This window comes from Ammospiza caudacuta, chromosome 18, assembly GCF_027887145.1.
Source record: "Ammospiza caudacuta isolate bAmmCau1 chromosome 18, bAmmCau1.pri, whole genome shotgun sequence".
Taxonomy (NCBI): domain Eukaryota; kingdom Metazoa; phylum Chordata; class Aves; order Passeriformes; family Passerellidae; genus Ammospiza; species Ammospiza caudacuta.
Genome location: NC_080610.1, coordinates 12,306,735 through 12,329,995, shown reverse-complemented (window position 1 = coordinate 12,329,995; position 23,261 = coordinate 12,306,735). Strand labels below are relative to the sequence as shown.

Below are 23,261 nucleotides of genomic sequence, written 5' to 3'. Positions count from 1 at the left end.
CAGTTCCAATCCCTGACCACCCTTTCCATGGAGGAATTCCTCCTGTTGTCCAGCCTGAACCTCCCCTGGCACACCTCGAGGCTGTTTCACCTTGTTTGTGTTCCTTGTTCTCTGGGAGCAGAGGTGACCCTCACATTGCTGCAATCACTGATTATGATCAGCAATTAGTTCATGTTAGTGATGAGTTATCCCATTGTCCCCAGCACTTGAAGGGGTGTGTGTATAAAACCCAATTTGGGGGTCTCTGGTTTGTCTGGGACACTTGAGTGGCTGCCCAGGGTGGAGCCACCATCCCTGGAAGTGTTCAGAGCCCTTGGCCCCAGGGTTTGGTGGATCTGGGGAGGTTGGATTGGGTGCTCTCCAACATAACAATTCCATGATTCTGTGTGCATAAACCAACACTTCCCCTGCAGCTCTGCAGCTGTGCTCCAGCCTGTCCCTGGTTGAGCTGTGAGTGTCCCTGCCCCCCGTGGTTCCCAGCATGTCCCTGAGCAGCGCTGCCCGTGCCCAGAGCCTGCTGTGTGCCGGGATCCGGCGGCTCCTGCTGATCCCACAGCGATCCAGAGGGGTCTCTTACAAAGCCGTGGTGTTTGAGGAGAGCGGGGTGCTGCTGCCAGCCCCCCACAGGACAGCCTCAGGTGTGTGTTCCCTTTGCTGACCCCACACAATCACAGAATGTCCTGAGCTGGGAGGGACCCAGGGGAACATCATCCACAGACACCCCAACAATCCCTGAGAGTGGTACCCAAATTCACCCAGAGCTCTGGCAGCCTCGGGGCTGTGCCCATTCCCTGATATCAGAAATACCAGGGAAAGAACCTTTCTGAGCCCTGGCACAGCTCCAGTCGTTCTCTTGATCTGGTCCCTCATCACCAGAGCTCCTGTTGTTCCTGTGCTTGGAGGGAAGATAAATCTCAGGTGCCTCTTTCAGCTCTGGTGGGACACCCAGGAACTTGTGATGGTGGGACCTGTTGTGCCATCAGAAGTCACAGAAGTAACAGTGACCACCCTGCACTGTCCTGTGGTGCCACCACCTGCTGCCACCCGAGGCTGGTGCAGCTTTAGGGATTCCCCACGCTGCAAACAGGGCTGAGGTGCTGCAGTTCCTGCAATGCCCAAGCCCTTTGCTCTGTGCTGTGTCAATCACCCCAGTGCAGAGGCACTCCCAGCTGATTGCCCACTCTGCTGATGCCCTTTCCTGCCTTCCCTGTGTTCTCGGTGCAGACTGGGAGGCCCGGAGCTGCATTCCAGCCGGCACCGTCCAGCGAGCCGCGCTGTCTGGAGGGGAGAGCAGCCTCTCCCTGCAGTACTCCAGGGGAGAGCTGACAGCTGTGGAGTTCCTGCAGGAATTGGGACAGCAGTGCTTTGAGATTGTAAGCCTCAAACCTGTAAACTCCCCCCTGCTCTCCCTGTGCTTCCTGACTGCATGGAAACAGGTCCAGTGAGGAGAGAGGAGCTTTTAAAAGCAATTTTGTGGTTGAAGGGTCTGGATTTTCCATCTAGGAAGTGCTGCTGTCAGAGCAGGGCAGATTTCCACCATTATCCCGGGGCCTGGGCAGGCAGGCAGATGAATTTGCCTTAATTTCCTCCTGGAATAAAGTCCTTTTAAAACATCTCAGTCTAAAATGCAGATTCCTTTCCTGCCTGCTGAGCTGTCAGTGTCTGTCTCTAACCTGCCTTGATCCCATGGCAGGCACAGTCCCAGGGATTTCTCTCTCCCAAAATCAGCCCTTTATCTCTGCTGCAGAATCAGGAATGTGAGAACATTTGTTTATTTGGGCAAAGCAATTTGGCTGAGAGATTCCCTGCCTGCCTTCGGACAGCAAGATAAGCTGATCAGATAACCTACCCACCCAAGCACTCTTATTTTCACCCCATTTCTGGCCCATTACCACTGTTGGGGTTTCTCTGTTTCTCAGGCAAATATCCGTGTTCCCGTGCACTCCTTTCTCTGGGATTTAATCCGAGAGGAGATGAGAAAACAGCTCCCCACAATGGCAGAAGCAGCGCAGTGTATCCGGGCAGAAGGGCTGCAGACAGCTCTGCTGGGCCTCAGCTTGTGCCCCGGACAGAGGCTCCTGCCCCTGGAGCAGCAGCACTTCGATGTGGTGAGTCTGCATGGATCCCAAACGGGGCTCTGCTCCTCCACTTGTGAAAGCAGCAGCTCAAATTCTTTTAGTGCAGTTTAAGCACAGTTTGGTTGACATCAGCCTGGAGAACATTTCCTGACACAATTCCTTGTAGGCACTTGGAGAGGGGCTGAGTGACATTTGCAAATCCACTGCAAAGTGCCCACACAGCCACGAGTCTGTGTGACAGGCACAGGCAGCGATGGAGACAGGACTTGGAAGCTGGAACACAGACTAGAAATAAATGTTATTATTCAGTGCCCTGCCTGCTTTAAGAAAACAAACAAACAAACAAAAATAAGCTTTAAAAGAGTTAGGATTCTTCAAGGATTTTATGTAACCCCTGTGCTACAAAAACCCAGTAGCCCAACATGCTGACCTGTGTGGGATGAGGAGCAGATGCTCCTTTCCCAGCAGGGTCTCCTTTCCCAGCACACTTCACCTTTGCAGAGATGACACAGATTGGCAGATCTGGTGACACATGAACCTCAAGGCTCCAATCCCCACGGCCTCTCCAGTGTGTGCTGCTCCTGGAACAGGAGCTACAGCCCTGCACAGCAATTAGTGGGGGAAAATAATTGAGCAATAAGTGTGGGTTTCCATTAGTGTTGGCTTTATATCCATGCAGTGGATTAATTTGCTTTATATCCATGCAATGGATTCATTGCTGTTCCTGCAGTGTTACAGAGCAGGAATGGCTGCTTGGGGTGTTCATGGCTGTGAGGGCAGTGGCAGTGCTCACACACTGAGTCAGTGCTTTTTTGATCCAGATTTTAGGGGGATGGTTATGGCAAACACAGCTGCTGTGGAGGTGCCTTTGGGATGGCTGGTGGCTGCAGTGGTCAGGACGCTGCTTTTCCTGAGCCTTTGGAAGGTGCTGCCATCCAAGGCTTCCTTGGACAGCCCTGAACAGCTGGTCTGGAGCCAGTTTGGTGTCCCACACTGGGACATCTCATTGGATATCTTCCATCCCAGGACTGGCTGGTCCTGTTTGGCTGATTTGGCCACAGCAGTTGGCACCCACACAGTCCCTGGAACCAGGGCCCACCCATCTCCACATCCTTTATTTCTCATGTTAATCAGACCAGTCTCTTTCCCAGCCTCCCACCTCCATTCCAGCAGTGCCCAGGTGTCTGTGCTCACAGCAGGCTCGTGCATTTTCCATCTGTTGCTGCTGTAGGTGCTTGAATCCCATCAGGAAGGGGTGCCCAGGCCAGATCCTGGGATCTACAAGCTGTGCTTGGAGCTCCTGGGTGTGCAGCCCCAGGAATCCATCCTGCTGGACAGCAGCAGCCAGAACCTGGAGGTGGCAGCCCAGCTTGGCATGAAAACAGTGAAGGTACAAAGTGGCACAGCCAGGTGGGGTTTGGGGGTGGATTTTGGGTACAGGAGCTGTTGGGTTTCACCAGCTCAGGATTTCCAGTTGACAGCGGCCGACTCTTGCCAAGCCTTTTGCTCCAGCCTCGCTTGTCCCTGCAGGATGTGGTGGGGTTAAAGCAGGGATCACTGGCAAAGTCTGCTCTGGCTCCAAACTCTGTGTAATCCCAGGGAAGTCTCTCCTCATTCCTGTTCCTCTGTTCCCTGTAGGAGAAACAGCCCCATCCCTATGGTTGACACAACCACAGCAGAAAATGAGCCCCAGTTAATGAATTCCCAGAAACTCTGAGGCCTCCTGGATGAGTCAGCTGGGGACTGCCAAGTTACCCTCAGGCTTTGGGGTCACTGAGCACAGGGGTTTTAATTTGGGGACACTGGGGAAAGGACAAGACTGGGACTGGTGGGAAGAGTGACCTCCACTCCCCTGGATTGCACACAGGGAATTCCAGCTCTGATCCCAGCCCAAGCTCACAGTGCCTGTGCCACCATCACAGCTCTCTCCAGGCAGAGTAGAGGTGGGAAGCTCTGTGCTGGCAGGGAATGAGCCAGGAATTCCTGTGTGTCAGGGGATCAGTGCTGATGGACTCACAGATAAATGCATCCCCCCCAACCAGGCAGGGCTCTCTCTTTCCCAGGAAATTTTGCCTTCTAGCTGTCACCAGTGCTACTCTGTCCCTCCTGGTTTCAGGTTGATGATCCAGCAGCAGCACTCAAAGAGCTGGAAGCCCATCTGGGGTTTCCTTTGCAAGGATTTGTTCCCTACACTCGTTCAGTGAGACCAGGCATGGAAATCCCCAAGGATCATCTGCAGAAGTACCTTGAGGATGTTCTTGGTGCCCACCCAACAGGTATTGCAGTGGGTTTGGTCCTTCCATCAGAAAACCTGGATATTCTGGAGCTTTTGACTTTTTCCTATAGGTACTGACATAGGTACTGAAAAATAATATTAAGGAAAGGCTCATAATCTCCAAGCAAACAGCACAGCCATTCCAGTTTCAGTGTTCCATCACTTTCCTAGAATTAAGAAACAACATTTTAGGGCTTCCTTATTTTGGGAGGGGTTGAGGACAATTTGCCAAAGAGATGCCAGGGATATTCCTGTCCTGTGAGGCAGCTGGGAGCCACTGCCAGGTTCCCCAGGGGTTTGGGACACAGAGTGGGCTCTCAGCCCCAGCTGCAGGAAGGGGATGGAAGGCCTGGGGAGGTGCTGACCCTCTGCTCCCTCCTCCCAGCCCCGCTGGAGTTACGGCAGTTTGAGTCCAGCCGGAGCTATCTGGTGAAGTTTGGAGGTCGTTTGCTGGTGCTGAAGAAGGAGGAGGAGCCTCCCTCAGGCCCCTCAGGCCCTTCTGTCTCAAGGGAATACAGGTGAGGGGGTCCTGCTGCAGTTTGCTGGGCCAGGGGAGCAGGACACGGGGGAAGATCATTTACGGCCTCCCCTTGTTCTCCAGTGTGGGATAGGTCTGGGGGCTCCGGGCCATGGGAAGATGTGGCTGTGCTCCTCTCACCTGCCCCCAGCCACATGATTTCAGTATATTTAAAGCTGAGCACAGTGATATGGTGTGTCTCTCTCCAACACAGCAGTTCCTGGACTGATTCCCTGCACCTCTGTCCCTCCCTTTAGGGTCCTGAAGGCTCTGGCTGAGGCTGGTGTTCCTGTGCCCCCTGTGCTTGCTCTCTGTGAGGACAGAAGGTAATCCTGGCCCTCAGCTTTCACTCTGTGCTTGGCAACTGCAGCTAGATTCCCCCAAAGGTGAACAAAGAAGGAACCAGAGCTCACAAAGTGCTCTGATCTAATGAACATCTGTGCAGTGTGGGGCTGGAGGAGCCTCTAGAAGTTCAAAGAACAGAATCATTTTATTTGGTTTGGTTTAGGTATGTTCCATTTTAGCTATTAATCCAAAAGCTCTCTTTGAAAAGCACTTATAAAGCAATATTATAGGGCTTCCTGCTGACTCAGAGTGCTCAGGTTTGCAATAAAGAAAGGATTTTTCCAAATGCCAGACCTCAGGCAGCAGTGACAGCAGCAAATCTGTGACAGGACAGCCCTCGGGCCTGCAGCCTGCTCAGATCCCTGCAGGACTCAGTGTCTGCACTGCAGCTCCCTGTGTGCCCACTCTGCTGTGTTTGTGAGCAGCCTGGCAGCCCAGCCCACAGGCACTGCAGGGAACAGGGAGCAGCTGCTGCTGGAGCTCTGGGGCTGGAGGGGCCAGGGCAGAGCATGGCACAGCCACGGGCACAGCCTGAGCTGGGCTCCAGAGAGCACCCAGGTGAGGCCTGGGGGCACGTTCAAGATGCAGATGAGATCTGGGGGGAGTGGCAGGATTGGCCTCAGCCCCACACATCCCAGTTTGCCTCCCCAGCATCCTTGGCTGTCCTTTCCTGCTGCTGGAGCACCGTGCTGGCCACATCCACCACAGCCTGTCCCTGCCCGCGGTGCCACCGCGCCAGCGCAGGGCCTGGTACGGGGCCATGGCAAACGTCCTGGCCAGGATCCACAGCCTGGAGCCGGGAGCAGCCGAGCTGCAGGAGCTGGGGGAGCACGGTGAGAGCAGCCTCTGCTTCCCTTCTTCTCCTGGGTGTCAGCAGCTCAAGGGATGGGCAGGATGGACCAAACTGGGGGCAGGTGGGAAAGTGAGGATGAGCAGTCCAGAGTCTGAATCCCCAGGTGTGGTGGGAGGGTGGGAAGGGCTCTTCCAATCCAGGTTTCCTGTGAGTTCCCAAAGTTCTCCTACCTCCCAGAGCTTCCTGCCATGTTTGTTGCCATCTCTGCCCACTTTGGGTACAGGAGTAACTTCTTTGCTGACCAAACCTCCCCAAGCATCCCCTCCAGTCCCTCTGCAGAGACAGCTCAGCTTCCTGGAGCTGGTGAAGTTACTTTTTTGTCCAGGATTGGATTCTTTCCACCTGAATATTAAATCCAGTGCCCAGTTAAGAAAGTATGAGACCCTTGGAAATTGCAATTATAATCTTGAAGTTTAATCAGGATTCTGGACTGAGATCTGCTTGGCTGTTTGGCTTTTTCTGTGTCCCTTTTGAAGCCTCTTTGTGCCTTTCCCTTTCCCTCCTTTCCTCTGTTCCAGGAAATTACATCCAGCAGCAGTTTGAGACCTGGACAAAGCAATATAGAGCTGTGGAAACTCACACGATCCCAGCGATGGAAAGGCTCATCCAGTGGCTGCCTCTGCATTTTCCTGAATCCCAGAAGACAACATTGGTGCACGGTGATTTCAGGTACTGCCCTGGAGCAATGCCAGGCAGGAAACAAGGACTGAGTGTAAAATGAGTGTAAAACAAGGACTGAGTGTAAAATGACCCCCAGACTCCAAAAGGTGCTGATTGGGCTGGGGCAGCAGCTCCAGAGCAGCCCAAAAGCTGGGTTTGGGTCAGGGTGAGCATCCCCAGGGAATGAGATGGAGATTCTTTATCCAACAGCTGCAAATGCTGGTGTGACACTGGAGGATCATCAGCTCTTCCTGCAGTACTCAGGAATCAGCTCTGATCTGAGGCTCTGACTAACTTGGTTTCATTCTCCAAAGCCCAGTTTAGTCCATTATTAACCAGAGGGTTCAATATTGAGTAACCTCCATCCTCTGCTTGCAGAAATTAACGTTTCACTTTGTGCTGCCTTCCAAAGGACTCTGCAATCTTTGAAGGGAGTGAAGAGCACTGAAAGCACCTACTGCTGCTGAGCACTGGGATTTTTCCCTCCTCTGGAGACTTTCCTGATCTCTTTTTCCCTCTGATACAGGATGGACCGCCTGGTCTTTCACCCAGACAGGCCAGAAGTCCTTGCTGTGCTGGGCTGGAAGTTTGCCACTCTAGGAGATCCCCTGTGTGATGTGGCGAATAACTGTGTGAGCTTCTTCCTGCCAGCCCCCTCTGGGGCTCGCAGAGGTACACAGGGGCACACTCACCTTGGCACACACAGAGGAGCCAGAGCTCAGAGCAGATCAGCTCCTGCCAAGCAGCTCAGCTGGCAGTGGGGCTCAGTGCAGCTGGAAAGGGCTCTGGGTTTGCATTGTTCTCCCTCTCACTCCAGCTGGGCAGCTGGGCAACTCTTTTGGGTGGGAAAGTTGTGAGGCAGGTCAGGACTGGTGTGTGCACTAAGTTATCCACTTGTTAAAAAGAAAAGTACAGGGTTAAACAGAGAGGTTCCATCGTTTAGGAGAGATCTCTGTCAGTCACAGTTTCACCCTAACCAGGAGAACTGCCCCATGTGCATTTTGGGGCAGGGGCTGGTGCCAAACCCCAGAGCTCCCTATGGAGCCAGCACAGAGCTGTGCAGGTCCTGGAGGGTGCAGGTGTCTCCATGGAGGGGCCTGGCTGTGCCCAAGGCTCTCACCGTGCCCTGGGGGCTGCTCTGACTCCTTGCTACCTCTTCCCATCTTCCAGGCTTGAGGAACTGTGACTTGGGGCAGCTGGGCATTCCCACAGCAGAGGAGTATTCCCAGATGTACTGTGGCCACAGGGGAGTGGAGCACCCAGAGAACTGGAATTTCTACCTGGCCTTTGCCTTTTTCCGCCGGGCTGTGATGCTGCAGGGACGTCACCGCGGCTCCCTGGCAGGTGAGGAGCCAGCAGGGCAGCTGTGTCCTGCACAGGGCACAGCCAGGGGCACAGAGCTGCCTCCCTGCTCCAGCACAGGCCTTTCCCTGCCTGCTCTCTGTGCTGTGGGGTCTCTCCTTTCCTGGGAGAGCTGAGCAGAGGCCAAAGCTGGGAGCCCAGAGCTGTGTCCTACAGATGGAGCTCTCAGACCTTCCAGCTCAGCACCAGCCTTGCCAAGGGACTCACAGGGAGGTGCTGAGAGCTCCCGGTGCTGTTTGCCTGCACACATCAGGTGTGGCCCTGGAGCCTTTATCAGAATGAAATCTGAAGTTATTTTCACATCCCTTAGAGAGGAGTTTCCCCAAGTCCTGCTGGGCTGGCCCAGGGGAGGGCAGGTGATGCTGTTTGGGATGTGATACCCAACACAGGCTTTTCCAAACAAGTGTCCTGTTCTCTTGTCCCCAGGGAGGCCAGCTCCAGGTGACAGCAGCCCCAAGGACGCAGAGTTTGTGGCTGATCTGGCCTGGGATTTTGCTGTTAAAGAAGGATTCCGTGTGTTTGAGAGCCTCCCCCCCACAAAGCTGCTCCTGCGCCATTCCAGCACCTGGGCCGGGCAAGGGCCTCACCTGGGCAGGAGTTTCAGCACCTGGGCACGGCCTGGGGCAGCCCTTGTGCCCAGAGCCCCCCTGGGCACTGCCCCCAGCAGCCTGGGGGGGATGGCACAGGGGTTTGCTGCAAGATGGGCATCCAGAGGGGCTTTCTCAGTTCCCATTCCAGAGGGACTGCACGTCCTCTGCCAGAGCTGCAGGTGAGACATCTGTGCTGAAGCTGCTCTGCTGCACCTGCCCCAGGGTGGGGATGGATGGTGGCCTCCAAGTGTCCTGGCTCTCCTGATCATGGCAGGCATTTGGCACTCCTGGAGCCCAGTGGTTTGGAGGGAAAGGGCTGGGTCCATATGGCTGCAACAGAGTTCATACCCTGGGAAACTGTGATTTTGGGAGCTGGCACTCCCTTCCAAGAGGAGCAGATTAACACCAGCCCAGCTATGGTTGCTCACCCAGGTCCTGCCATCTGTGCTGATGGTGTGCCCAGAGCTGGGCTGGGCTTTTCAACATTTGCCAGTCCAGGAAGAAATGGTTGTTCCTCCTCCAGTCTCCCTCTGGGAAAGGCTGAGTGAATTCCCTTCTCTCTGTCCCTCTGTGCTCCCTTGAGAGGTTCCTTGCACCTCCCCATTCACACATTCACAGTGAGTGGAAGCAAACAGCCCCACCCTTGGGCTGCTACCAAGATTATATTCCTAATTATTCTGGTGACATTATCAAATTCTAGTGGGTTACTTAACCTCCTTTCAGCTGCCAAAAAAAAAAAAAAATCCAGGTGCCCTTCCAAAGTGTTTGCCTGTGCTCTGGCAGAAACCAGCAAACACCAGTGTGTCAGGGCACTTGGCAGCTGATCCACAGAGAAGGTGGAAGGGCAGGGAAGCAGCAGCTGTGGGGAATGTGGAGGTGCTGAGATGAGCAGATCTCCTTGCCCTTCCTCGAAACACTCATCCTTGCCAAGTCTCCAACATCAGGATTGCCACACTCTCTCTACTCCAGGCCTTGGGCTTGTGGAGATGCTGCTGCTGGTGTGTGGCACCACAGAGCCCCCTCATCCCTGTCACCTCCACATCCACTCCACTGCCCTTTCCCTTGGCATCATCCCTGCCCTGTCAGCCTTTGCTGTGCAAGTTGTGAAAGCCAGGGGAGGAGTTTTGCTGCCTGCAACAGCAAGATAATGCAGAGAACTGTTACACAGCCAAATATTCCCAGCCTGGAAGTGCCACAGTGCTCCAGAGCTGGGCACGGCCAAGGGCAAGGGCAAGGCTGCCCCTGCCAGCTGGCACTGCCAGGGGAGGTTCATCTCTGGGAGTTGGCAGCTGAGCCATTCCTGGCTGAGCAGGGCAGGATCTCAGCTGATCCTGCCTCATCCTGCACCAGGAGCCAGCAGGCTCCACACACTGATCCCAGAGGCTGCCTGTGCCCCCAGCTCAGGGAGATCCTCTCCAGAGGAGCAGAGGGAAGCTCAGTTCCTCCCTCAGAGCCATGGCTGCCCATCAGAGGGGCAGCACCCACCAGAGCTCTCATGGGCCGCATCCTCTTCCCCCAGGCACAGAATGCCAGGACCAAGGCAGTGGCACTGATGGCTGCACAGGTCATGGATCAGGGCACCAAAGTGAGCAGATTCCTCAGGCTCGAGCCCTCCCTGACCCAAAGAAAGGGCAACCCTGGGACTCCCCTGCAGTGTGGGGCCTGTGAGCATGAGGGGTGATTTGTCCTGTGTGCTGTGGGGTCCCCAGTGAGGCTGGGGGTCCCCCTGTTTGCTGTTTCCCCATAGAGGCTGTGGGGTCCCCAGTGAGGCATTTCCCCAGCACTGGGTCCCCAGGGGTTTGCAAGGCTCTGGGGTGCTGCTGCCTGGTGCTGCAGCCCTTTGTGCCCACATGGGCTCTGCTCTCTCTCTCCCACAGGTCCCTGGAGCAAAACATCTCCACAGAGCAGATCCCAGCCCAGCACTTCCCCTGGACCTGAGCCCCACGTCTGGCTGAGGGTCCCCAGGGGTCACAGGACTCTCCAAATCAGGGCCAGGAGCTGCAGCCCTGGGACACCTTGGATGCGGACCCAAACCCAAACCAGGCACTCAGGCATGGGAGAGGCCGTGCTGAGGGCAGCCTGTGAGCTCAGTTCCAGAGGTGTTTGGTGTTATCTGTGCTCAGTGCTTTTATTGCCTGGCTCAATGCAGGGCCAAGTCCACCTTTGGATCGTGGGGCTGCAGGATCAGAGCTGCAGCAGGGAGAGATGGCTGGGAGTGACCAGGCTGGGGGTGCACGACCCAGTTTTGGGAATAAACAGAATGGACCAGGATGTCTCTTGTCCTTCAGCACATCTTTTCTTCTTCAGCACAACCTCCAGCAACCTGCAGATGCTGGAAGAATCCTCAGTGGTGGAAGGAACTGAATCCAGTCCTTGAGGTCTCTGGATTCAGGGGAGACTCCGGAGCTGAGGCAGTGCCTGCCCTGTGGAGCTGGGAGGATCCATGGTCCCATGAGTGTGGTGGGGTCTCTTTGGGGACCATGGAGGTGCAGACTGGGTCAGTGGGAGCTTTCAGTGCTTTACAGAGCCAGGGGAGAACTGTGGGAACAACTTTATGAGCCTGAGCAATTTATATTAATTAATTAATTATTAAAGTAATGGGTAAGGTTCTTTGGGTTCTCCCGCTCCTCCAGCGTGGGTGCAGCCCCACAGCCCATGTGCCCGGGGTGGGCACACCTGCCAGCCCTCGGGGGCACAGGGGGTGCTGCAGAGAGCCCTGGGGGCCGTGCTGGCTCAGCACAGGGACCGTGAGGCCGTAGGGATAACCGGTAACCTGAGCCTTGGGTTCTCCCAAGCTGCGGGGTGAAATTCCACCTCAGCCTCGGGCATTTGGCTCTGCCGTGGAAGGGGGAGGGCGCTGAGCCTGTGTGTGCCCAGCTCAGATATTTGGGATGGTTTCCCAGCAGGCTCCTGACTCCTGCACCTCCCGCCTCCCTCGGGCCGGCTCTGGGGGCCGAGAGCCGCGTCTGCCCTGGGGGTTTAGCTCTGCTGGGTCTGTGGAGAGAGCCAAGGCTTTACTGAACACGCACCAGGGCTCAGTGCCGTGGCTGCCCATGCCGGGATCAGGCACAGACACGGCTCAGCCCCGAGCCGGAGCTCAGCTCTGTGACGTGCCCTGGGGACACCTTGAGCCGCTCGCTCTGGGGGACACGGGCACATCTCTGCAGGGACAACGGGTCTGGCATCTCCCAGGGGGGTTCAACACGAGCAGGGCTGTGACAGGAGGAGGACACGTCCTCCTCGCGAGTGCCACTTTCTAAAGGGCTGCCCGGGAGCCCCTGCCCGGGAATTCATCCATCCCCCTGCCAGGGACACGGGCGGACAGGGATGAGGAGCCTGAGACCCAGCACAAGAGGATTTCTTTCCAGCTGATCCGGGAAACGCACGGCCTAATCCGTGTCCTGCTGGATAACCTGGGGAGGGCATTTTGCCTTCTCTGGGCTGGGCTGTTCCTCCCTGCTCAACTGGGCTGATACTGCCCTGGATAGGAGAGAAATGCCTGGAAAGTGCAAATGCTGGAACCTCCAGCAAGACTTTCATCAGCTTGGGATGTCCAGGACAGCGGGTGAAACCACTCCTGAACTCAAATATTCTACATTTTTTCTGTCTCCTTTAATAAACCAGAGCCATCCCTGTCACCCTTCACAGAGTCTCTTTTACAGGGTAATACCATAGGTCTTTTTTTTTTTCAGAGGTTAAAAACCTCTCTGTATTTTTGGTCTGTGGCACACCTCTGTTCCCTGTGCTTGGATACGCTGAAGTTGCACAAGGCATCTAAAACAAACCAGAAAAAAAGGCCTTCAGCCATTGTTGGGAGCGATTTCACAAAGCCTCTCATTTGCATTCACCCAGAAACTCCCTGTTGTGAAAGCACTTCCCTGGCTTTGTTCCACTGCCCCTACACACGGGAGGGGTTTTTGGGTGCCTGGGTGGACGGTAATGGTGGCACATCCATGGAACCGAGAGTCCAGGTCCCCAAATTCTCCTTCACCACCTTCCCGAAAAAGTAACCATCTTAGTGGAGATGTTTCTGGGTTTTTTCCCTTTTTCCTGGTTGTTGCCTGCAACAAGGCACAAAGTTCCCTGGGCATGTGCCAGGAGATGGCAGAGATGGGACAGGGACAGGGACAGTGCTGGGCACGGATGAGGCACCCCCTTGTGCACCAAACCAAGCCTGATTTGAACCGAACAGAGCTGAACCGACCCGAACCGTGCTGAGCTGCGCCGAGCCCAGCCGAACACGCCAAGCTGATCCGAACGGGACCGTGCTGAGCCCGGCCAAGCTGTGCTGCTCGAACCGAGCTGCATCAGCCTTTTCCATAGGAACCAAGGACACCGGGCTGGTTCTGCGGGGGCCGTGCCCGAGCGAGCCGCGGTGGGCGGTGCCGAGCGGGGCGGGCGGAGCGGGGCTGTCCCGGCGTGCGGGGCCCGGCCCGGCCCAGCTGAGCTCAGCATGCTGCGGGCGGCGGTGCGCGGCTCCCGGCTCTGCCCGGCCCTGCTCCGGGCTCCCTTCTCGGCCGCTGCCGCCTCCCCCATCCCGGCGCCCAACCCGCGCCCCGACGTCGCCTACAGCAAGGTAGGGCTGCGCTGGGAGCCCGGGGCACCGCGCCGGGCCGGGGGTTCGGGGCTTCCGTGTCCGCCGAGCGAGCTCCGTGCGCGGCCGGGCCGGCCCGGGTGACGCTGAGCCCGGAGCAGCCGCGGGTTTGGGCCCAAAGCCTCGGAAAGAGGAACCGTGGGTGCAGCCGCAGGCACAGGGTGTGTGTGTGTGTGTGTGTCCCATCGCCACGCGGCTCTGCCCCCTTCCCTCGCTGCGTTCAGCAATTCAACAACACAAGGAAAAAACTCCGGGCAAGGGCACGGGAGGGAGGGGAAGGTGCCTGGCCGGTTATCTGCAGAGAGCGGACCCTTGCTCCAGGAAAACCCTGTGGGATCACCTGTGCGAGGTGCGTTCCAAGGCACCCGGCCACTCCTTCCCCGGTGGCCGTGCCCGGGCTCTTGGTGGTGGTCTGGGTGTTCTGCAGATTCTTGGCGAGCACCGCGACCTTTGCACTTCCATTCTCTTGCCACAGACCTGAAAAAAAAATTACCCTTAGAAACAAAGAGTTGGTAAAAAGCTGCTGTTAGCACCTGGTTCTGGTGCATGGGGAGCCTAAAGTTGGTTAATCTGGGAAATAACAGAATCATTTGGATTGGAAAAGATCCTTAAGACTCATAAGAAATCCTGTAAAAGCTCTGGTGCTCTGGACAAAATCAACTCACTGTGTTGTCTGTACCTAAAGCATTTTCCCACTCCTCAGTCTCCTGAGCTGTCCCTGCACAGCCCCAGCCAGGATTCCGGCTTTCACAAAGACCCACCAGGATGGGAACCTCTTCCAACTCACGTGCTGTTTGCTGAGCTGTGAATTCTTTTATTCACTCGAGGCTGTGTTGTGTGCTTTTAGGCTAAAGTATCTCCTTCATATTGCTGCAGGTTTGGAGCCCACACAAGTCAAGTTTTAATTAACCAGGCTCCTCAGATGCCATCAAAGAAGCAAAACTCTCCCTGATTCCCCTGGGATCTGGCTCGAAGGCTCACCCTGCTTGGCTTTTCCTTGCAGATTTTCATAAATAACGAATGGCACGATGCAGTCAGCAAGAAAACCTTCCCCACCGTCAACCCAGCCACGGGAGAAGTCATCTGCCAGGTGGCTGAGGGCGATAAGGTAAATGCTGTGGGGCTGAGATGGGTTTGTTCTCTGTGGGAGCAGCTCCAGAGGGGATGCAGAGGAAGGCACCACCCCCTGTCCCACCTGGGCAGCTCCGTGCTTGCAGCAGTGTCTGATCTGTGCAAACACCACACCAAGTGCTGCTCGAGTCCTTCCTTGGCTACTGCTTTAAGAAAAAAAGAAATGGTGGGGAATAAAGTCGGTAATCATCACCTGCCTTATGCAAGGCCCTCCTGGAGTCTGTGGCAGAGCTGAGGTGGTGTTTCCCAGCAATTTGAGGTTTTTCCTACAGTCTGGAAACCTGTGTGTGTTCCCCAAGGGAGGGGTGAGTGAGGGAAACCCTTTGTTGTTTGCTTCTCTGGCTTGTCCTGGCGAGACCATGGCAGCAAGCCAGGACAGAGAACCAGGTAGGAACCAGCAAATGCCCTGGCAGGACAAAATCATGGGGCAGAGACAGCTGGTGCAGGAAAAAACTCCTTTGGATTAGATTGTGAAAAAGTGCCCAAAGTAGACTTCCAGAGCTTTTTACATGCCTCATTCTAGGATGCAAATATTAACCTAGCAGGTGACATTGCAGAAATAACCTGATGATATTTGCACTCTGTGTAGCTGAAATAACAGAGGCTGAGCATAGGCAGAGGCTGCACAGCTGCTGCCCCCATCTGCTCCTCTGCCATTGCTGCTGCTTCCTGCTCACGATGGGAAAGCTGTGTCCTCACAGGGTGTGCTGAGCTTGGTGCTCCTGGGGAAGGGGCCCAGGGTGCTCCCCTGCCCTGGGACTGCAGGTTCTCCCCCAGAGCCCGGCAGGAGCAGCCTCCGGTGCTGCCTGGCCTCGGGCAGTTTTCTCCTGCAGAGCAGGGAGAGTTTTTGTTGTTTGCAGAGAGGGAGGGAGTGGGGATGGTTACTCGTTCCTCAGCCTTTGCCGGGCTCCCCCGCAGGCAGATGTGGACAAGGCGGTGAAGGCAGCCCAGGCAGCGTTCCAGCTGGGCTCGCCCTGGAGGAGGATGGATGCATCGCAGCGCGGGAAGCTGCTGAACCGACTGGCTGACCTGATCGAGAGGGACCGCGCCTACCTGGCCGTGAGTGCAGGAACCGCGGGGGCTGTGCCCACTCCTCACCCCCAGCTCACACTCAGAGGGTGGGGAGGCTCTTCTGGGGAGCTGAGAGCAAAAAACCAACAGACAGGACAGGCTGCAAACTGAGACCCGACTCAGTTCCCCCCCAGCTCCTCAGGAAACTCTGCTGTCTTTGCAGGCCCTGGAAACTCTGGATAATGGCAAACCCTACGCCATCTCCTACCTGGTGGACTTGGACATGGTGATCAAATGTCTCAGGTGGGTTTGGAGGCCACAGCTGGCCCATGGTGCTGAGGCTCTGCAGGTTCAGCCACCTCCCAATTCAGGGGCTGTGGGATCTGAGTCTGATTTATGATGGTTTCATATCAGACACTTTGGGTTTACTTTTTGCTTCTACTATTTTTTGTTTCTACTTTTTGCTACTCTGACTTCCCCAAGTCACACAAATGGTGGTGATCTGTTAGCACACAAATATTTCTATTTGCTGTCCATTCATTAAATCACCTGTTTGGGAAATACCTGCACTGAGTTGGGACTGAAACAGAGGAAGTCTCCTTTATTTTCTGTTGGCTGCAGACTTGTTTTAATTGCAGTGACCAATTTGTTATTGTTTGCAGATACTTTGCTGGCTGGTCAGATAAATTCCATGGCAAAACCATCCCATTAGATGGAGACTTCTTCTGCTACACAAGGCACGAGCCCGTGGGAGTCTGTGGGCAAATCATCCCAGTGAGTAAAGTGGAGCAGCAGTTCCTGCAGGGCTGCAAGAATTCAGTGTTGCACCCCTCTGCTGCCAAGCTCTGCTTCCTCCCAGGGTGAACAAAGCTGGGCTTGCACCAGCTGGGAGGGTTCTTACCTCACCCAGCCTGGGAGGGCAGAGCTGCCTCTTGATTTCATGGGCTCTGCTGATTAAAAAAAGAAGGGGGGGGGGTTTAAGCTCATTTATAGGAATTAGCTGACTCAGAACCACAGTTAAGTTTAAATTCTTGCCTAGAATTAACCCCAAAATTTTGTGTGATGAGGAAAAATCCAAGACTCTTCCCTAAGTGCTTATTTGAGTGGAGCTCACTGGTTCATTACTGACTAATGAGAAACTTTTAATTTCTCCTTGTTTTTCAGTGGAACTTCCCACTGTTGATGCAAGCATGGAAACTGGGGCCTGCCCTGGCCACTGGGAACGTGGTTGTGATGAAAGTGGCAGAGCAAACCCCCCTGACTGCTCTCTACGTGGCCAGTCTGATCAAAGAGGTGAGGACAAGGCCAGGATTCCATCACTGCAGGAGGCAGGAGCAGGGAAGGGCTGGGTTGATTTATCAGAAAAACTCCCTTGTTCATATATTGCTCATATTCATCTGCATGTGCAGATGATGTAAGTCTTGATTAGGGAAGGACTCTTTGAGGTTTGATTACATAATGAACTTCAGGGTGGTCAGAAAGTGAACATGTATCTGTATTTCTGTGTGTATTCAGACCTTCAACTTGTGCTTGGGATGTGGGGTGGGGAGAGGAATTGTCCTGGCTGTTAAATGTTAAAATGAAGCCCTGGGAAGAGAAAGGAGAAATCAAAGGAGTGAAGGCTGCTGTCACAAACACAGGAGGGGAGTGGAAGCCTTGCTTTGTCAGAGGAATAATGTTGCTGTGTGCTGCCAGGCTGGATTCCCCCCAGGTGTGGTGAACATCATCCCTGGCTATGGCCCCACGGCAGGAGCTGCCATCTCCTCCCACATGGACATTGACAAAGTGGCCTTCACCGGCTCCACCGAGGTAAGGGAGCACCCTGAGCCCTGGCACCATGGAATATCCCATGGCTGGTGAAATACTGCAGGTGCTTTGCCTTCTGCACCTCACTCAAAGCTCATTCCAGGCTGTGAGATGTATATTTGCATTAGCTAAAACTCCTTTGTTCTAATTTGATTCTTTAGAGTATTTCCTATTGTTTCCCCTGAGCTGTTTCTTGTTGGAGGTGAAACTCAAAGCCCTGCCAATGAGGATTAGCATGAATTGCTGACTGAGATGTAAAGCCAGAGCTCTCTTGCTGATGGGAGTTAATTCCAACACCTGCTCTGCCCTCCCTGCAGGTTGGACACCTGATCCAAAAAGCTGCAGCACAGAGTAACCTCAAGAGGGTGACCCTGGAGCTCGGAGGGAAGAGCCCCAATATCATCTTGTCTGATGCAGACAGTGAGTGGCTGCTGGGAAATGTCTGATCTGTGTCTTTTACCTTGGCTGCTTCCAGAGCTGGAGGGCAAAGGAAAAGGAAGGGAAGGTCTCCAGTGTGAGGCTCTGGCCCTGACACCACCACTCTGCTGCAGCTGCTGCATTTGTGTATCAGCATTCACCACTCCCACTTCTTTTCCCAGTGCTGGGTAGTTCAGCTATCAACAAAAAAAGAGAATTGTTTCAGTATCTTCCTCCAGTCCTTGCCCCAGTTTGTTTTAATTTATCTTGGAGCACACCACTCTTTTCTTCTCCTGTGAAGTGCTGCTTCCCTCATCCCTTGCACATAAACTCATTTTTGGCCTCGATGAGCCAACACTCACTTAACTGAGCAGTTAAGTAAGGAAGAAAATTTGTCCTTAACACCTGATAATTTCCAATGAGAACTGTAACCTGCCTCAGGTTGGATATTTTTCTCTGGTCTGGGGTGCTTTAATAAAGAATTAAATCTGCAACTCCTGCCCTCCAACCCATGGCAAATGCTGTCAACTGAAAGGACTTTGTATCCCCAGCAGTCTCTGTGATAAATGTGCTAAAACAGTCCCAGGTCTGCTTGGGTTTGTTTGCTTATTTGTTTTCTCTCTCTTCCCAGTGGACTGGGCTGTGGATCAAGCCCACTTTGCCCTGTTCTTCAACCAAGGGCAGTGCTGCTGTGCTGGCTCCAGGACTTACGTGCAGGAGGACATTTACAACGAGTTTGTGGAGAGGAGTGTGGAGAAGGCCAAGGCCAGGGTGGTTGGGAACCCCTTTGACTTCAAAACCGAGCAGGGGCCTCAGGTGGGAGCAGGAAGAGCCCTGAGCTGTTATCTCATGAAATTGTCCCAATCTCCAGTCCCTGTGTAGATTAGAGTGGGATCTAATGATTAACCTGATTTGAACTGAGCCCATTAGCACTGGTGCAGGAGGGAGGGGTTAATTAGCCAGTGGGACAATCTTGGCATTTAAAAATGACCATTTCCCTTTGGAGCTTGCCTGGCAGCCTGCTGCAATGAGGAATGGCACAGCAGCTGTTTGTCCCTGCTGGCTCTTAGGTGGATGAGGAGCAGTTCAAGAAGATCCTGGGCTACATCAGCACGGGCCAGAGGGAGGGAGCCAAGCTGCTGTGTGGTGGCAGCCCCGCTGCAGACAGGGGCTACTTCATCCAGCCCACCGTGTTTGGGGACGTGCAGGACAGCATGACCATTGCCAGGGAGGAGGTGAGTGCTGCAGCACCTTCAGCTCGCAGTGGGGGATGGAAATAAATGTATTTGTTCTGTTAATAGCTGTTAAAACTAGGTGGAGCAGTGGTTTTTAATTTTTTATAACTTATTTCTTTTAGGGGGATATCTTTTGTTAATGAGCTGTTGAGGTTTATTGCATGATTGATAAAATGACATTATTTTATTGTGAGATGTTTTACTTAGAGGGAGGAACTAATCATTCTTAAGTAGTATTTTAATCTATAAACAGCTTTTTTATTAAGCTGAGAAGCCTCAGAGAAAAAGGCAAACAATATTATCTCATTTGCTTCTCCTGTGTTTTGCTGCTTTGGGATGTGGTTTGGAGATTGTTTATCAAACAGAGGTTTCATGTGAATTGTTTTTACTTACTGGCCAAGCAGGGGCCAGGCTGTGTCAGACTGAAGAGAGCCATGAGTTTTTCATTGGTATCTTTTAGCCTTCTGTCTGGATCTTTTCTGTATTCTTTAGTATAGCATTATATATTATATATAATATATATAGATAGTATACCATATATTTTACATATATTATATATATAATCCTTTATATAATATATTGTAATATATAAAATGTATATTATAATGTAATATGTGAAATGCAATGTAATAGAAAATAAAATGTAAAGTGTAATGTAATAAAATGTAAAATATAAAATATATAATAATATAATATAATATAATAAAATGCAATATATTATACGGTATATATTATATATTATATAGTATGTGTTATATAATATATATTGTATGTGTTATATAATATATATTATATATTATATACTATATGTTATATAATATATATTGTATAACATAATAAATATTATATAATGTATAATATAAAGCATATAATATATATAATATAAAGTATATAAAATAGAATATATTTTCTATTATATATTATATTTTGTATTATATATATGATCTATAATATAAAATATAATATAATATATAATGTATGTAATATATATTACATAATATTATATGTAATATATATAAGGTAATACATAATACATAATATGTAATATGTAATACAGAATATAGTATATATATAATGTATAATATATTATGTATGATATAATAGGTAATGAATAATATGTAATATATATAATATATAATATAATAATAAAATGCTATATATTATATATTATAATATATTATATATATTGTATAACACAATAAATATTATATAATGTATAATATAAAGCATGTAATAAAAATAATATAAAGTATATAGAATATAATATATTTTCTATTATATATATTACTTTTTGTATTATATATATGATCTATAATATAAAATATAATACATAATGTATGTATTATAAAATATATAATATGTAATACAGAATATAGTATATATATAATGTATAATATATTATGTATAGTATAATATGTAATGTATAATATATAATATACATAGTATAAAATGCTATATGTTATATGTTATAATATATAATACATTGTATAACATAATAAATATTATATAATGTATAATATAATATAAGGCATATAATAAATATAATATAAAGTATATAGAATATAATATATTTTCTATGATATATATTACTTTTTGTATTATATATGATCTATAATATAAAATATAATACATTATGTATTATAGAATATATAATATGTAATACAGAATATAGTATATATATAATGTATAATATATTATGTATAGTATAATATGTAATATACATGATATAAAATCCTATATATTATATATTATAATATATATTGTATAACATAATAAATATTATATAATATATAATATAATATAAAACATATAATATAATATAAAGTATATAGAATATAATATATTTTCTATTATATATATTACTTTTTGTATTATATATATGATCTATAATATAAAATATAATACATAATGTATGTAATATAGAATATATAATATGTAATACAGAATATAGTATATATATAATGCATAATATATTATGTATAGTATATTATGTATAATGTGTAATATTATATATATAATATTATATAATATTATATATTGTATATATAATATTATATATTGTATATATAATATATAATATAAGCCTTCTAATCACACGTTGTCAGCCTGATGTTCCCTCACCCCGTGGGCCCTCAGGCAGTCCCAGCCCTGGTTCCTGTGTGTGTTCCCCACTCTCCTTTGGCTCCTTGCAGATCTTCGGGCCGGTGATGCAGATCCTCAAGTTCAGAACCATCGAGGAGGTGATCGAGAGAGCCAACGACTCCAAGTACGGCCTGGCAGCCGCCGTGTTCACCAGGGACCTGGACAAAGCCAACTTCGTGTCCCAGAGCGTCAGGGCTGGCACTGTCTGGTGAGCCTGGCACCCCCTGGCACCCCCTGGCACTCTGGGCCTCGGTTTGGGGTCAGTTTGACTTGGGCTGTGCTCAGGGTTGTGGCAGAACTTCAGGTGTAACGGGAACTTGGTAACATTGGGGTGTATTTTTTATAGGTATTTGTTTTAATAGATTTCTAATAGATTTTTAGTAGATTTCTAATAGATTTTTAGTAGATTTCTAATAGATTTTTAGTAGATTTCTAATAGATTTTTAGTAGATTTCTAATAGATTTTTAGTAGATATTTAATAGATTTTTAATAGATATATAGATTTTTATATAGGTATTTTATAGATTTTTATATAGGTATTTTATAGATTTTTATATAGGTATTTTATAGATTTTTATATAGGTATTTTATAGATTTTTATATAGGTATTTTATAGATTTTTATATAGGTATTTTATAGATTTTTATATAGATAGTTTATTGATTTTTATATAGATAGTTTATTGATTTTTAATATAGATAGTATATTGATTTTATATAGATTTTTAATAGATTTTTATATAGATATTTTATAGATTTTTTATACAGATATTTTATCAAATTTTATATAGGTTTTTATAGATTTTTTGTATAGATTTTTATTGATTTTTAAAGATACAGGATTTTCAATAGATATGTTATAGGTTTTGGCTAGCTATTTTATAGATTTTTTGATAGGTTCTTTAAATAGATATTTGATAGATTTTTAATAGATATTTGATGGATTTTTAATAGGTATTTGATAGATTTTTTTAATATAGATTTTAAAAAACATATATTTATTTATTTAGTGCTGCTCCCTGAGCTGTCTCACCCTTCCTTTCCCTTCCAGGATCAACTGCTACGACGTGTTTGGAGCCCAGGCTCCCTTTGGGGGCTACAAAGCCTCTGGCAACGGGAGGGAGCTGGGGGAGTACGGCCTGGAGGCCTATGTGGAGGTGAAAAATGTGAGTATTTGAGTATTTCCTGCAGCCAAAGCCTTCCTCACCCTCTGCTGCAGCTCCAAATGTCCCTGTGCCATTGGTGAGGGCTGGGCTGAGAGCTGGAACCCCCAAACTTTGAGCTCCCCCCTCTTCGATACACTGGTTTTTCTCCTGCTTCTCACCATTCCAGTGAATACCCCTGCAAAAAAACAAAACAAAACAAACTTGTAACTTTCCTTTTTTTTTTCCTTTTTTTTTTTTTTTTTATTCCTAGGTGACAATCAAAATTCCACAGAAAAACTCCTAAAGGACAGCAACCTTCTCCACAGATTTGAAAATAATTTTGCAGCTTCATGAGGAAAGCTCAAGACAGAAAATTTAGTATGCAAAAATATGTAACTCTGCATTAAGAGGTGTTTTTTAGGTGTTTAAAGGAGCTTTTCTTAAAAAAAGAAACAAACCTACTTGGCTTTATCTTTTTAAAAAACCAAATGCAGCTGGCTGAGCATTACCAAGGTGGGGATGGTTATTTTGGGAATGTATTGTGTGGGTGCAGTCACCCAGAGGAGAGGGGTGTGATCTTTACATCTTTATCTGATAAAGAAGCTTCTTTTTCCCAAGAAATCATTTAAATGCTTCTTTAGTCTAGGAGGATTTATAGAATAGAAAATAACAGTTATGTGTTAGCTTACAGAGCTAGGTTTATAACCCTTGTGCTATGAACTGTGTTTGTTTTCTGTGAGCAAAGGGAATTGAGTTCAGTGTGTACCTGGGCAGGGAGCGGTGTGAAATCTGAGGGAAAAGTGTTTGTTCTGTTCCGTCCTGCTGGTTGTAGCCACTCCAAATAAACATTTCTTGTCTCAATGCACTCAACCCTACTTTTGTGGGAGGTTTGTACCAGTGAGCCCAAGCACACACAGATTGCCTCACCCGTTTTTTAAGGGTTTGCTTTGACTTTCTGTGCTGCCCGCTGTGCTTGTGGTGCCTTGATGTGACAGGGACATTCCAGCTGCTGCCTGGCTGGAGGAGCGAGGGGTGTTTGGGCCTGAGTGAGGGCGGTGAGGCTGCCCTGGGAGGCACGGCCATGCTGTGATGTCTGGGGA

General features: G+C 49.6%; 2 protein-coding genes across 3 annotated transcripts; both read left to right on the top strand.

The window, feature by feature from the left end:
* The first annotated feature begins 428 nt into the window (after positions 1 to 428).
* ACAD10 (acyl-CoA dehydrogenase family member 10) lies at positions 429 to 10,912 on the top strand. The gene is made up of 13 exons (XM_058816852.1): positions 429 to 638; positions 1,225 to 1,373; positions 1,920 to 2,108; positions 3,310 to 3,468; positions 4,195 to 4,354; positions 4,739 to 4,871; positions 5,128 to 5,196; positions 5,867 to 6,048; positions 6,587 to 6,737; positions 7,255 to 7,400; positions 7,899 to 8,072; positions 8,517 to 8,859; positions 10,558 to 10,912. The coding sequence occupies exons 1-13, from the start codon at positions 482 to 484 to the stop codon at positions 10,616 to 10,618; spliced, it is 2,073 nt and encodes a 690-aa protein (XP_058672835.1). The 5' UTR covers positions 429 to 481; the 3' UTR covers positions 10,619 to 10,912.
* Positions 10,913 to 13,106: 2,194 nt separating this feature from the next.
* Positions 13,107 to 23,026, top strand: ALDH2 (aldehyde dehydrogenase 2 family member). 2 transcript variants are annotated; one of them, XM_058816985.1, is made up of 13 exons: positions 13,107 to 13,256; positions 14,278 to 14,382; positions 15,324 to 15,464; positions 15,640 to 15,719; positions 16,079 to 16,190; positions 16,581 to 16,709; positions 17,112 to 17,225; positions 17,540 to 17,642; positions 18,271 to 18,455; positions 18,710 to 18,874; positions 21,067 to 21,224; positions 22,068 to 22,182; positions 22,433 to 23,026. In XM_058816985.1, the coding sequence occupies exons 1-13, from the start codon at positions 13,134 to 13,136 to the stop codon at positions 22,463 to 22,465; spliced, it is 1,563 nt and encodes a 520-aa protein (XP_058672968.1). In that variant the 5' UTR covers positions 13,107 to 13,133; the 3' UTR covers positions 22,466 to 23,026. The 2 variants fall into 2 exon arrangements, with proteins under 2 accessions (XP_058672968.1, XP_058672969.1); XM_058816986.1 differs by lacking the exon at positions 13,107 to 13,256 and adding an exon at positions 13,419 to 13,435.
* The last annotated feature ends 235 nt before the right edge of the window (positions 23,027 to 23,261 follow it).